The sequence below is a fragment of the Brachionichthys hirsutus genome, chromosome 11 (genome assembly GCF_040956055.1).
Source record: "Brachionichthys hirsutus isolate HB-005 chromosome 11, CSIRO-AGI_Bhir_v1, whole genome shotgun sequence".
In the NCBI taxonomy this organism is placed as follows: domain Eukaryota; kingdom Metazoa; phylum Chordata; class Actinopteri; order Lophiiformes; family Brachionichthyidae; genus Brachionichthys; species Brachionichthys hirsutus.
Window position 1 is genome coordinate 9,835,494 of NC_090907.1, and position 14,104 is coordinate 9,849,597.

The following is a 14,104-nucleotide window of genomic DNA, read 5'->3' on the forward strand; positions in this document are numbered from 1 at the left end:
CAGCAGGCTGTCGGCGAGGACGTGGGTCAGACCATCGTCATGCCCAGAGCTCCTTGATAAAGACCTCCTGGAGTCACAGAGACAACAGAATGACGAATCGGAATGTTTTATTCAAACCCATTTTGGTGAAAGTGCAAGAATGTATTTAGCAGTTGACAACTCAGGTCCATAAAGGGAAAAGACATCTGTCGACAACAAGCGGTAGCAGAGATGAAGATACTCAAGCTTCCTTTGGGTGCTTTGAAATGATTTTTGTAGTGTTAGTCAACCTGCGGCAACTTTAGACGAAGGAAACGCCGGATGCTTTGAACAGAGCAGTAAAATCTGATACGCGTGGAGTTCATTTAGTCGCCCTCTGTATCTGCTGTCAGAACTGCAGAAGTTTGAGAGAAAAAAATTATGAAAAGCTCTCACCATAAATGCTCATCATTCCTGTATTCGACCACAGTATCCTGCTGCACCGTCATCGGACGCGCCCCCTTGAATTGAAGCAAAGTCGCTGAACAAACATGACAGGGTTGAAGTGGGGTTCAGCTCATGACGTCACACTTACCGGGTTCTGTCTGAGCCCCAGAGAACATTTCAGGACAAGAACGCAAGCTCCAAGCGCCAGCCAAAGCAACCCCACCAAAAAGAGCCTCCAGGCCGCATCCACCAGGAACAGAGACGGGTGCAACGGCGCCTCCAGCGCGCAGACAGACCACACGACACCTACTAGAATGAACTTACAGGGCTGCCATGTCCTGAGAAACTGTGGCCAAGATGCTTGCTGTGGCTGAATGGCTGGTGTTTGGTTTAAACTAATAGAACAATGGAGTCACAAAGAGAGAGAGCGGCAACGTTGTCATGAAAGTAATAAAATCAGAGCACGCTGGAAGCTACCATTTCTAAAACTGACATTCATAATGGTTCATGTTTCCATGTTAAAGCTGCTGCTGTCCAGTCACGGATCCCTAAGCCAGCAATGTGGCGTCTAACGGATGGTCACTCAAGTCCTTTTAGCACACGGGTAATACTGAGCAGGCGCATGCAGCCGACGAGCACCGACATGTGGACAGATGTCTGCCTAACGTGGCAGAGACACATCAGCTGTCAGGATGTCTGACCAGAGAAATGTCTCGTTGTCTGAAGGCTGAGGCAGAACCTAATTAAAGAGCCGCCTCTCAGAAGCTGGTGCTAAAGAACGGAGAGCAACTTACTGTAGTTCCAGCCTCTCAAGAGGTTCACCCTCATTTCCGTACTCCATCCATTTAGAGGGCCAATCCCGGTCCCCTTGCCCCCCCTGTCCCGTACGCTCCTGACCTTTCGGATGGGCAACTGGCGACCGAGACATTGGAGAAACACGAAGGCATGTTGACTGAAACTGTAGCAGAGAATTAGCCGTCAGACGTAGACTAGTTCAGTGTGTGATTGTTTCCTTAGCATGGCGAGCTTGTCCAACGGGTTCTACTGGATGATTCGTTTTAGTTCCGTTTTTCCTTTTCCCACATTCCATCCTTTCATGCGTTAAACATCATGAAGACAATAGCGTGGACCAACCCTGCAACACCCACTAAAACCGTGACTTCCTTTCTTCTGCATCACTGCTACACGCCATGGATAGCACTAGTTTTCATATCAAACCATGTGGACAACCCGTTGGAATGTCAATGGCATTCGCTTTTTACTGAAGAGGCGTGGACAGTCATACGATGAAGTTATGGGGAAAGGTGGTTGAGTCCTTAGAGACAGTGGCCCTGAGGAAAAGGCAGGAGGCGGAGCTAGAAGTGGAGGAGATGAAGATGCTGAGGTTCTCCTTAGGAGTGACCAGGTTGGATAGGATTAGAAATGAGACAATGAGAGGGACAGTGAAGGTTAGACGGTTTGGAGATAAGGTCAGAGAGACCAGACTTTGATGGTTTGGGCACGTCCAGAGGCGAGACAGGGACTAGATTGGTAGAAGGATGCTGAGGATGGAACTGCCAGGGAACAGGGCTAGAGGTCAACCCAGGAGAAGATACATGGACGTAGTGAGGGAGGACATGAGAGTGGCTGGTGTTGGGGAGGACGATGCAAAGGACAGGGTGAAGTGGAGAACGTTGGTTTGCTGTGGCGACCCCTCAGGGGACAAGAAGGAAGTACAGCAGTAGTAGTAGTAGGCGTGGACATTAACAGTTTGCTTCGCTTGTGACTTTCAACTCACCAGTGTTTTCTGAGATCTTGCTGCCACCTAGCGGTGAGAACAGGAAGAACATCCAGCCCACTGTTGTCGTTTTGAATTAAACAGAAATCACAGTATACAATGTACAAAATAATTTAATCTCTCAACATGAACAAAAGGAAAACAGGTCTAAAAAAAAAAATAATAAAAAAAATCACTGTACACAATAAAACTCGTAACATTCCTGCTATATTTTGCTGTGCAAGTGTATTGTCATAAATAAATCAGTATAAATAACGGGCATGTTTAAAGCATTTACAAAGGCCATAGTGCTATGCATTTACATGTGGAACATACTGTGACACCATCTACGTGACTTCTTGCACCAAGCACGTCCGCTTCAGGAGGATAAATCTTTCTGTGGTCTTTCCTCATTCTACTGTGAGCGATCTTAGACATGTTACAATACTGTGCATACCCTGTTAGTCCACCCCAAGATATAGATGAATACAGCGATAACTCCCCGCGCAGCTTCCGTGCTGTTGAGTTGCAAATCCGTGACACTTTAAAAGTGTTAAGATAGACGGAAAAAAAAAAATCATCAGGCTCCCAAATAATATACGATGATCTGGTAAGAGTTCAAACTGCTTGAGAAGAGCTAATCATGAGTTTCAAGCTTTTATTGTTTAGCTTGTTTCAAAAGCAACCCGAGAACTGATTATACCCAATCGGGGGGGGGGGGGCTCAAACTGCAAATGCTTCTGCAGTGTTCTTTCTGACCTCCAGTGGTTGAATTCCTCACTTTGCTGTAGTGATATTCAGGAATTCACCACGGCCTTGTGACATCGCTGCTGGGTGTGTGTGTCTGGGGGGGGGGGAGATTGAAACTGATACCTGTAAAACCAAAACACCAGTAAAAGATTTATGAGTCAGTATTCTGTGAGTCTCGAAGGGTGGAAGCCGATGAGGTTTACGTTTCTGATATCTTTCAATAAAAACATGAAAAAAAAAAAGAAAGAAAAGGAGAAAACTAAAGAAGCATGTCGTTTGAAATTTGGTGGAACAAGGTGTTAGCATGTAGTGCTCGCATAAGGCAATAGTATTAACGACCTGTTTTAATAAATTGAATTTATAATAAAACTCTCTCGTATTCTTCAGTTATTCACATCTGCCCAAACTTTTATTTACAAATACTTGAAGAAATGTCTCTCGAGTGTAAAATTGTTTCTCAAAACTGTACACGGAGTGAGCAACAAAGTTTCTCCCCCACTTTAGACTCCAACTCATCCAATAGGATTGTAGAATAAATGCTTTCCTTTGTTTACTCTGTAACTGATATCACTTAATTCCTGCTTTCATCAGCTTTGATGTAAAGTTTCAGGAAACGAATTCCTGCACGCTCATTTTTTGTCGTTTACATACCCAAACTGCATTCGTCACTCGTCTGACTTGATTTTATTACCTCGTTCGACATAACAGACACATAAAACTGTGCTGGCCATCCATTGGCTCTGTGGACGGCTCTGCTCTGTGTGTTCGTCCACGGATGCGTTCAAGCTGCTGCGGTCCACATGCAGGATCAGGCTTGCGAGAGTTCCTCGCTGTGCAGTTCAAGGTTTTGTGATGTGAACTTCACTTGTGCCACTGCCATCGGTTGTCGTGGTGATGATGAACTGTGTTGCAGCTTGCTGATTGGTCGGCTGGCGCTCCAGATGCTCCGGGTGAGCCTGAGCCGTGTTCTGTTTGGTCTCCAGCTCACTTTGGCCCTCTGAGATAACATAGTGCGTCTGTAGGATGTGGATGAGACGGCATTAGTGCCACGAAGCGGTTCCGATCAGATCACAACGCTCCATTCAGTTTCTAGATTTTCAATCAAATTTTCTGGATGCATGTACAGCACATCGACGCTGAATGAATGTACAGTGGAACCTCGGTTCTCGAACAAAACAAATCTGTTTAAAATGCCTCGGAAGTAGAACAGATTTTCGGAGTTCGAACACGCGGGTGGAGCCGAGGCGAACCGAAGACACGCGAACGAAGGCGGAGTCTACCGAGTGGGTTCGGTTTGAGTCGACCTGAAAGACTGAAAGATTTTTCACTTCATATGCTTGTTTTTTTCCACTTTGTTCTCGTTAGCCTTTAATCATGGATCCAAATAAAGGCAGCAGTAAGACTACTGGAAAAGAAAAGAGGAAATAATCGTGAAAATGGTGTCCGTGTCTCGGATTTTACTGCAGTATGATATGGAGAAATCAACGATTTAAACTTTTCTTTAGAAAGAAAAGGGGAAAAATATCAGAAGGAAAGTTACCCAGTCATTTTATGGAGGAGGAGTCCCTTTCAAAGGGACTTTCCCTCCCTCCACATATACCATCACACCGCAGCCTAAACGGGATGTCAATAATACAGAATTGGGTTAAATTAACTTTCATTATGCTTTTGTTTTTTATACTATTTACACTTTTGTGTGTTATCTGTTGTTTAGATACACATAGTTACATATTAATATAACTGTAGGCATGTAAAGGGGCAGTATCTGCTGCAAAGGAACAGATTAATCTAGTTTACATCATTTCTTATACGAAATATATTTTTGGTTTTCAAACACTATTACGTTGGACACCGAGGTTCCGCTTGCACTTCTTTGTCATCATCTACCGAGGAGAATTCACTCACCGTTTTCACCTGGCTGCTGTTGCCTCCGGTTGCAGGAGTGCTGGCTTCAGCTATCACATATTGTGCGTGAGGTAGAGCCATCATCTGGATTTCAGATGCTGCAACAGCAAATCATTTCTCGGTGACTCATTCATGTGAAAATACCTCCGGACATGAATGAAGAAACTGCTGATTCGTATCACAGAATGTGTAAGTGTAACGCAACTCATTTCTGATGAGCGCTCTCACTTCTCTGCAGCTAATTACGACACGGAGGCATCGCAGCATGTGAAGTGTGTGTGTGTGTGTGTGTGAGACTCACAGTAGCCTCTATAGTTCCAGTTTCCAGGTATGTATGTGTGCTGCCCAGACCCCTGCTGCTGCTGCTGCTGCTGCTGCTGCTGGTTGCTCGGGGCCACAGGAGTCAGCTGGGTGGGGCTTAGTTCCTGACTCGGCTGCTGGGAGGTGGGACTCGGAGGCTGACCTGCAACCTGAGACGAGATTATCAAGCAATCTGTTACCAAAGTTGATGTTTCGGAGCCTCTAGTGTGTGTTATTAAGTCATTTGGATTTGACCATCATTGATCCCAGAGTCAGTGCAATGAGGTTTTACCTGGGTGGAGCCCTCTCCGGTGCCTGAAGGCTCAGTGACCTGGATGTGTTGCACCTGGATGGAGTGCTGGCTGTATCCGTGAGGGTCATGCAGCTGGCTCATATCCACTGTCGGATGCTGGGAATGTGGAGAGGCCTAGGAAACATAGATGGAGAAACTTGCTTCCACTTCTTCAATTCCTTTCATTCACTGACAAGTTACCATAAACGACAGCAGCAGCCGAGAAGAAAACAGACCACTTGTCTAAAACACTAAAGCATCCATATTCCAGAATATCCTTTTAAGCAGCATGTAATTATTTAAAACCCTTTCCCTGCTAGAAATAGAAATATGAAGCTTAAAGAAAGGAAACCGCTGAGGCCCATATGAGACCTTGGATCTTACCGGAGCCACCTGCACCACCTGCAGCTGAATGTGTTGTGGCTGGGGAAGGCCCCCGCCTGCCTGAGACACAGGGATGTACTGGATCCTCTGGTAGTCTCCCTGCGCTGTGCGGTAGTCTGTGGTGTGAAGTGTTTGAGAAAGCTCCGTCATGGCCTGGGTGAGCAGATCTGTGGTCTGTTGAAACAAAGAAACAGTGCCGACCTGCTCATGCTGATTTTTACGCAAAGCCTCCAGACTGACAACCCACGGAGCATCGATGCTAACGTATACCACAAGTCTAACTCTCTCTCACCACTACAGCCTCAGCTGTGGTGCCGTCTGCACTGATGACTGCAGGAGCAGTGCTGATGACTGCTGCAGCCTGAATGGTGTTGGCGAGTTGAGCGAACTCTGGATGCTTCTTCCGGATGTGCTGAACCATCTTCGTCTGCGATGCAAACAGGAATGGCATCAGCTTTGGTCGGAGACTCGGAACGGACTCGGCGCTAGCCTACCGACTAGCCTAAACTCCGCACTGACCTTGCTGCTGTATTGTTTGGCACAATGCGGACAGCAGACTGGCGCCGTGGCGATGGTGCCAGTCAGCTGGGTGTGGGTGCTCAACATGGGGTCTGGCTCACCCGGAGCGGCTGGACGCAATTTACGGATGCTGGGAGGGAGTTCTGCCCCGGGGTGGTTCTTCAGGATGTGGGCTTTCCTCTTGCTGGCACTCTTATACACCTGCAGAGAGATCAGCGCATCCCATGGATTCAGACCGCAGGTTTCACACAGGAATTATTTACATAACAATGAAAAAGGAATGCCTGTTTGAACCTTGTCACAATACTGGCAGAAGTAGTCCCTGTTGGGCTTGATAATTGGCAGCGTTAGCTCAGGCACGTCATCAATACGCATCTCTGGGTGGCGCTTGGACAAGTGATTGACCTGCAACCACAACATTTGAATACAATTAAACATCCAGAAATCTAAAACGCACGACCTTCCTGTGACTTTTTGTTGCTCACCAGCATTCCTCGCCGTCTGAACCCCATCATGCACACTCTGCACTTGAACACGAAGCTCTCGAAATCGGTGGCGGGCACCTTCAGCTTGAGTGTTTTGTTGCGGTGGATGCGGTCGGCCCGTTTAGACTCCCTGTCGGGATTGTGCATGCGCTGCATGTGCTCCCGAAGCTTATCTTTCCTCTTAAATGCCACAGAAAGAAACGAGTCACACGACAACTCGACCATCGGCGACTCTCGTCCGTCGACGCTCCCCGCGTTCGTACCTTGAACTGTTTGCCACATGTTGAACACAGGAAGTCCTTGCGGTCGGAGTGGCGTAGCATGTGTAAGCGCAGCTTGTCCGGCCTGCAAAAGGCCTTTTCACAGTCTGGACATTGAAAGATCTTCTCTGAATGGAAGCAGCGAATATGTTTCTTCACCTAACGAAACACATAACGCGTCTGAATCGAGTTATGATGTTTTGAAACATTTAAAACCAACCCTGTTTCGCTGTTGTGAAAAAAATCACTGCGTCATCTTGGAACAGCTGAATCTCTAACCTGGATGAAGTCGGTGAATGTCTTCTTGCAGGAAGGGCAGGTGAAGCAGCCGTCCACGGCGTGCACCCCGACATGCTCCTTCAGCAGGTCCAGCCGTTCAAAGGATTCTGTGCACAACAGACAGGCGTAGGAGCGGCTCTCTGTGTGCACCAGTATATGGTCCTCCAGGGCGGAGTCGTTCAGGAAGCTCTTGCTGCAGATGTGGCAGGCGAAGGGATACGAGTCTCTGCCGTGGACCCGCAGGTGCTGATCCAGTTTCTCCTTGTCGCGGAAGGCCTTGCCGCAGTGTGTGCATTTGAATGGGCGGAAACTCTTCCTGATGAAAAGGTGCTGCAGCGCTGCATTCTGAGATGCAACAGAAACAAACAAACAAACAGACAAACAGAGGAGCCATGACTAGAAAATCACAGCAACGTTTTCAACATGGACCTAATGAGAAGTGGGAAGAGGCCGAGGATGCTAAGGAGTGTGCGGGAAATGAATCCCGACATGCCACGGGAGCATCAACACTGTGGAAAAGAAGAACAGGGATCTATCCTGCTCCCCCACCTACCTGCACATCCATCTTCGAGGGAAGCACGCATTCAGGAAGAGAAACAGACTGTTGTCAAGAACATCAAGGCCTCTATAACACCAAATAAACTCCCGTCAGCGCTGTCGCAGTCCGGCAGCTTCGGGTTCTTACCCGGATCCTCTTGGCACGGCGCATATCCTGAGATGAGAGGTGAGCATCTGATTGGCTGCTCTGTGTTGGGTCCTCCTTGAGCGGGGCTGGCAGGTCCATACTAGGGGGCGAGGCGATGGACTCCTCGACTGGCTCCCCTGCAGGAGGTGTAAGCCGCTCCTCCACTTCGGTCGCTGCCTCAACCTCCGGCTCCATCTCGGCCACCTTCAGCCCGTTCTGCGCTCCATCTGCTTGCTCCTCCAGCGGCTTCTCCGTCGGCTCCAGCATATCCTGGTTCATAAAACAGGAAGTGATTAATATAAAAGCTATTATCGGTAGCTTTCTAGTTATTACCTGCTTCTGTGTTATTATCTTTGCAATTAAACGTCTCAATATTGTTCTATTTACAGATTTATGGTGAATTTAAACAAATCATCCGGTTTGTAAGTTTTATCAATCACAATGAGCGAATCAATTAATCAGTACAACCTTGAGCAATATGTTCCGTACAGTTGCCTTGTCCTCACAGGCATCTGCTGTTGGATCCAAGCGTATAAACTTGGGAGGGCGCCCGGGTCTCCTCCCGGTGCCGAACCTCCTCCTGCCCCTCCCTCGACCCCGGGCTCTGGATCTGAGACAGAAACAGCGAACAGGTCACTCGAGCTCAGAGCTGGACAGGAAGTGAAAGTCAAGCCCTGCATTTACCTGCTAACGGAGTTTAGCTTGTCGTCGTGCATGTTGAGGTGTTGCTGCAGCTGCTCGGAGCTCACGAAGCGCCGGTTACACTCGTAGCAAGGCCAGTTCCTCTCTTGCTCCTGGAGGACTGAAGGGACGAGGGGGGGGGGGGGGAGTCAAACAGACACACACACACATAAACACACACTGGCTTTTACAGATTGTAAGTAAAATATTTCGGGGTCCCACCCCCCATTCAAATGTCTAAATCTCTTATTCTTGCGATCAGAATCATTGATCCGATCCCAGCGCTAAGGCTATCCTGTAAATAGCGTTTAATACTTGGAAACGGGACGGCCGGCATCCCAGCAGGGCCGAGGCGTGACGTTAACTTCTAAACACGGTCGGGCTGATCTGCAGAGACTACCTTTTCTCTCTTCTTCTGTAACATCGTGGATCTTCTGATTTACGAACTCTGCATACGACTCCGCGTACCAAACCTGAGAAAAGGAAATACCTTTTAAAAAAACACACACTGGATGAAATTCAGCTCATTCAAGGAGAGAGGGTACCCGATGTGAGGAGAGAGAGCTCTACTGGTGCCCCCGTCTCCCTCCCACATTTCCAGACAGTGTCCTTGTCTGCTCTGTGAATATCGCTCTACAGCATGTGTGTCAAACTCAAGGCCCGGGGGCCAATGTGGCCCGCCACGTCATTTTTTGTGGCCCGCGAGAGCTTTGTGCAGACATTTGTTTTTGTAAAATGCTGAAAAGTAAAAGTGAATCAGAGTTGAAGTGTATTTGTAACTGATTTTTAATCTGTAAATGGGGTTTAATGTTAAAATTAAATATTTGTTGCTGACTCCATTCTGGATCCGACCCAGATGATATTCAGTGGTGAGATAGAGACCCCCACCCTACATGACTGTGTTAAATTCCCTAAACATCGGTCAATAATCAATGGAGATATTGAAGAACAAATTACAGACAGACGCCGGCGATTACATAACCTCGGCGGATATTTTTACAGCAGTAAGGTATCGATATATTTTTAGAACTATGCAATTGCATACGTAATATTTATAATTTAATTAAGTATGTAGTAGTAAATACAGTTATTTAGCAGCATGTTAAGGAGTGGTTACATTTTATTTACATTACATTTAGTTACATTTACAACTGGCCCTTTGAGGGCAACCATAATGCTGATGTGGCCCTCGGAGAAAATGAGATTGACACCCCTGCTCTACAGGATCAGGAAAGCCGCTACGCAACAGGACTAACTCACTGTGGTTCCAGCTGCCTTTTAGAATCATAGCTTAATGTTTGACTCGTGAACAAAGCAGGTAGCAGAAAGCGCTTCATCGCTTTTGTCCACGCATGAAGCGGGACACCCACGCGGGACCCACCTTAAGCTCCTGTTTGGGCTGGACGTTCTTGATGGTGGTGTAATAAATGTCTGAACCATACTGATAGGCCACCAGGTTCTGCTCCAGGTGGTTCTGGGCCGGCCTCACAAACATCAACCAGTTGCAGCTGTCTTCGTCAGAGAGATCCAACCACATGTCGGTAGACTTCGCCCCGTCTTTGTCGTCATCCAACATGCACAGCTGAGACAACATGCGGGGAAACATATTCGATTAGGTCGTTCTTAACCGCCCAACAACTTCCTATGAAATATCCTCAATCATAAAAATGTGTTTCCTTGTGGGACAACATAATTACAAATCTTTGCTTTCTGGCTATTTGTCTCACAAGTAGGAAGTTGAACAATTAAATAGCTGATTGAGCTGCGTTCAGGCAAAACGGGAGACTTTAATATCATATATTTACAAGATCAGGGCTGCACAGCTACACACAGCTGAATAGGAACCATGCGGAAGCTAGCCGCTTACTTTCAGGTGAATGTAGTGTTCGTGGAGTTCATTCTGAGGAACCAGCGGCCCCTCCACAGGACCGAACTGCGTGCGGTTTGGGATGCGTCTCTTGGAGAACACCCCGCCCAGAAAGCGGTCGAAGTAAAGGACCAAAGGAAGGCTGGCCCGGGCCTTGGACATCACGGGCCTGTTGGGGATTGGGTGCAGAGGGCCGTGCTTCAGACACACAGACGGGTTGGTGCCGTTACACTCCTCACACCCTGAGAGGCAACAAAAAGGAGCAGGAAACAGAATCAATGCAACGCGAGTAAAAACGAACATTTATGTGCCCACCTTTTTTGTGTTTAAGATCCAGCATGGCATCATAATGTGCTACAATCACTCCCCTTAGCTAGCAAGAAATAAATAAAATAAAGAAATAACTGGCAATAAATCTGAACGGTGTTGATCTGTGAACTCATCTTAGTGCTGTATATGAATTATTAAGATAAATAGGTTTAGTTTATGCGTGTCGTGTCTGAGGACCATCACTTCCTTGTGAAAACATCCGTTTAACATCAGTTGGCTCCACATTGACAGTCACTCACAGAGGCTGTGAGGGTTGAATGACTGAGGCTCCTGAGGGTCCCAGTCATCCAGGTCAGAGTCTTCTTCCTCATCTTCATCAGAGATGTCTGTGGAGTCTATGGCTCTGAGGAGACTGGTGGGCGGGTCTGCCATGTCAGCCATAGATGCAAGGGAATTGGACACGGAGAGCTGCTCCTGTGTTTCACAAAGTCAAAGCCCCCTCGGCTGATTTCATTATAGGACGTCGCACTCCATCTGCGCTGCACTTTATAGTATAAATGCATCACTGTGTTTACTGATGTTGCCCCGCTAATGTCTCCTCACCTGGGACGCCGGCTCCAGGATAGCTTGAGGGGTCTCTGCGACGTTACTGAGCACGTGCAGATTGGCTGCATTCATGTTCTGTCCACTGGGCAGCAAAACTGTGACCTGCCAATGAGATTCAATTGTTTATCGGGTGAACAAAAAAGCAGATGGCAGATAGTTATCCAACAGTCAGCGTCAGCGTGAGCGTACCTGCTGGGTCGTGCCATCCTGCTGGATGTAAGCCACCTGCGGCTGATCAGTGAATACAGCCTGAGAGAATGTTAAACACAATAATCACACAACTGGATGTCCGGTATGTTACAAAGCATTACATTTGTGGGCTTCTGTTGGGCATTAATGTTCCACATAATTAAGAACGATTCTCCCATTAGCCTCAGCGGGTCACGCGTCAATGCAAGATGCCGTCTTGAGGGTGTGGTCTAAAAGCTAAAACCATCTGCTCTGCATACAGCCTCCTCTTACCTGAGAGCTGTCTGCGGGGTGTATGTAGACCAGTGTGTGTTCAGCAGACTCAACAGAGGTATAGGAGTTCCCATCTGCCGTGTAAACCACCTGCTGCTGGCCCCGCTGCGCCTGATCTCCACTGTACACAATCTGAGCCACCGCTCCCCCCTCAAAATGGACCTGCAAAGGAGCAGACAAAGCAAAACGCCTGCAGCTTTAGCACCGTACACGCCATTTATGACCCCCCCCCCCCCCTTGTTTTCAATAACTGCCATAAAAAAAGGAAACAATGTAGGTTGAGTATATCAAAATATTGAACAAATTACATTTTGTCCTTCTTTGAAACCTTTAGGGGAAGGAACCATTACTCTCTCTCTCTCAAAAAAAGCCCTGTTATGTTACATGAGCTGAAAGCGTTGAGTGTCTGAATGTGACAGATTAATCAGATTTTGTTTGTTTGTTTGGTGAGCGTGTTCGAGACAAACTGGGAGCCATTTAGATTGTATTTGATGTACTTGCATCCTATTCAAATGCAGGAACGCTTCAGACAGGTGTGCAGACAGGTGTGCAGACCTGTGTGTCGTTGCCTGCATCGCTGGTCGCCGTCGGACTCCACACAGCAGAGGATTCCTGCTTGGTCTCCATGGCAGCTCCAGCAGGCCGTTCACCAATCACTATCTGTTCACAGCCAGGGAAGCCTGCGATGCACAAACATGAGGGCCTGAGTAATGTAAAGAAAATAAAACACAAAGGTATCTAACACCATAAGTAAAAATACAAACGGCCATATTGGTATATTCATTTTAATTTAAAACTACAAAGTCAATATATTGATTTGTAGCATTATATATGCTTTTAAATGCGTTTTCTGGTGTCTTATGGTGAAAAATGCGGCTTCACCAAAGTCATATTTGGTACCAGGCGATCAGTGGAAGCTGAAGAGCTGATTGGCTAACACACTGACGCTGCAGCAGACCCGCACCATGTGCGCCGCTCGCAGCAGAGACGCCCCCGGGCCTCCAGACGCTCTGCCGGGGCAGAGAAGCCCAAATGAACCGGCGCGGTTGCCCCTTCGCTTTCCAGTGCAGCCACGCAAACCTCTAAGCGGGGGGGGGGGGGGTACGAGGGGAAACGCAGGCACCGTTTGCTCACGAGGCCGCCCGGGAAACCGTGTTTAAATACAGACACCTCGGCACAAAAGCTGCCGTAACGTCTCACAACACCGGGTTCATTCAGAAATGTAGCGGATATAATCAGTCATAAATTCATTTACCCCTATTTTAACCTCGCAGGTTCACAGTCCCAACTGGACCATACCACAAAAAGCGGCGCGATAGAAACTCGGGCATTTAGTGCAGCGCAATATTAGCATTACGGCCATTTAGTCCCGACGCGAGGTCGACCTTGTGTTCAGACATAACTTGTTGTGTTTCAGACCCAGCAGAAAATTCCGCGATTCCCGGCTGGGATTACACTGAAGCGTTAAAAGCCCAATTTATTCGAGCAAACCCACCCGTCCCCCGACTCGACTTGAGCCCAGCCCTTCAACTCTACTGCGAACAAGGAAGACGGGCTCCATTTTGGGTGGGACTAACAACAACAAGCGCAGTCGAAGAGACCAAGAAAAAAATATTTTTTTTATACGAGTACAACTGCGCTTAAACAACCACAACATTTAATTTATAATAACAGAAAGGCTGTCGAGCAGTCGAGCTACAGATCTAGCCGTGAAGTGATTCGTAGTTTTGCTACATTTTGAAGAAATCGTAGAAGTCGTTCTTACCTCAGAATGGTAGCTGCAGAGATGGCTGCATTGCATATATTAACATAAACTGCCTAGCAACATGCACGATCATAGCGTCTGATTGGTGGTTATTTATTTCAAGCGAAAACACAACTTCGTATTTAGACAGTTTTGCCAAGTATTTAATACTGTATATATGTATTGATTGGAATTAAATGAAAATGTATTGCAACTACTTACTATCTTAGCGCTTACTTTTTTGTTAATTGTGGTTAAGACTGGTGGTACAGCCAATCAGAAAATTAAGCACAGAAATCGTCCAATTAAATTACGCCATTTACTCGACTAAGCTTTGAAGGATTACTGTGCAAATGCTTTTTATATTGTAGTGTAACTATGGACAACTCCGATGATCATAGAAGTTTTTAAACATGTTTTATTTTATTCTTTAATTTTTCTACTTGGTCTTTGA

The 14,104-nt window shown here is 47.0% G+C and overlaps 1 protein-coding gene across 1 annotated transcript; it reads right to left on the reverse strand.

The window, feature by feature from the left end:
- Positions 1–3,266: 3,266 nt before the first annotated feature.
- prdm10 (PR domain containing 10) lies at positions 3,267–12,533 on the reverse strand. Its single transcript, XM_068745327.1, has 22 exons — positions 12,462–12,533; positions 11,907–12,068; positions 11,634–11,693; positions 11,442–11,546; positions 11,138–11,312; positions 10,569–10,810; positions 10,083–10,283; positions 9,102–9,174; positions 8,705–8,822; positions 8,510–8,630; positions 8,021–8,290; positions 7,336–7,680; positions 7,060–7,215; positions 6,797–6,976; positions 6,606–6,716; positions 6,312–6,512; positions 6,085–6,219; positions 5,793–5,966; positions 5,409–5,543; positions 5,118–5,286; positions 4,817–4,914; positions 3,267–3,927 (listed from the first exon to the last, which is right to left on the reverse strand). Exons 1-22 carry the CDS (start codon positions 12,531–12,533, stop codon positions 3,751–3,753), a joined length of 3,480 nt encoding a protein of 1,159 aa, XP_068601428.1. The 3' UTR covers positions 3,267–3,750.
- Between the last annotated feature and the right edge of the window lie 1,571 nt (positions 12,534–14,104).

Coding starts and splice junctions, on each gene's coding strand:
- prdm10 (XM_068745327.1), bottom strand. CDS start 12,533: ATGGAGACCAAGCAGGAATCCTCTGCTGTGTGGAGTCCGACGGCGACC. Junction 9,175..10,082: donor AGCCCAAACAGGAGCTTAAG/GTGGGTCCCGCG, acceptor TCCTTTTCTCAG/GTTTGGTACGCGGAGTCGTA. Junction 8,823..9,101: donor TACAGAAGAAGAGAGAAAAG/GTAGTCTCTGCA, acceptor TCGTCCCTTCAG/TCCTCCAGGAGCAAGAGAGG.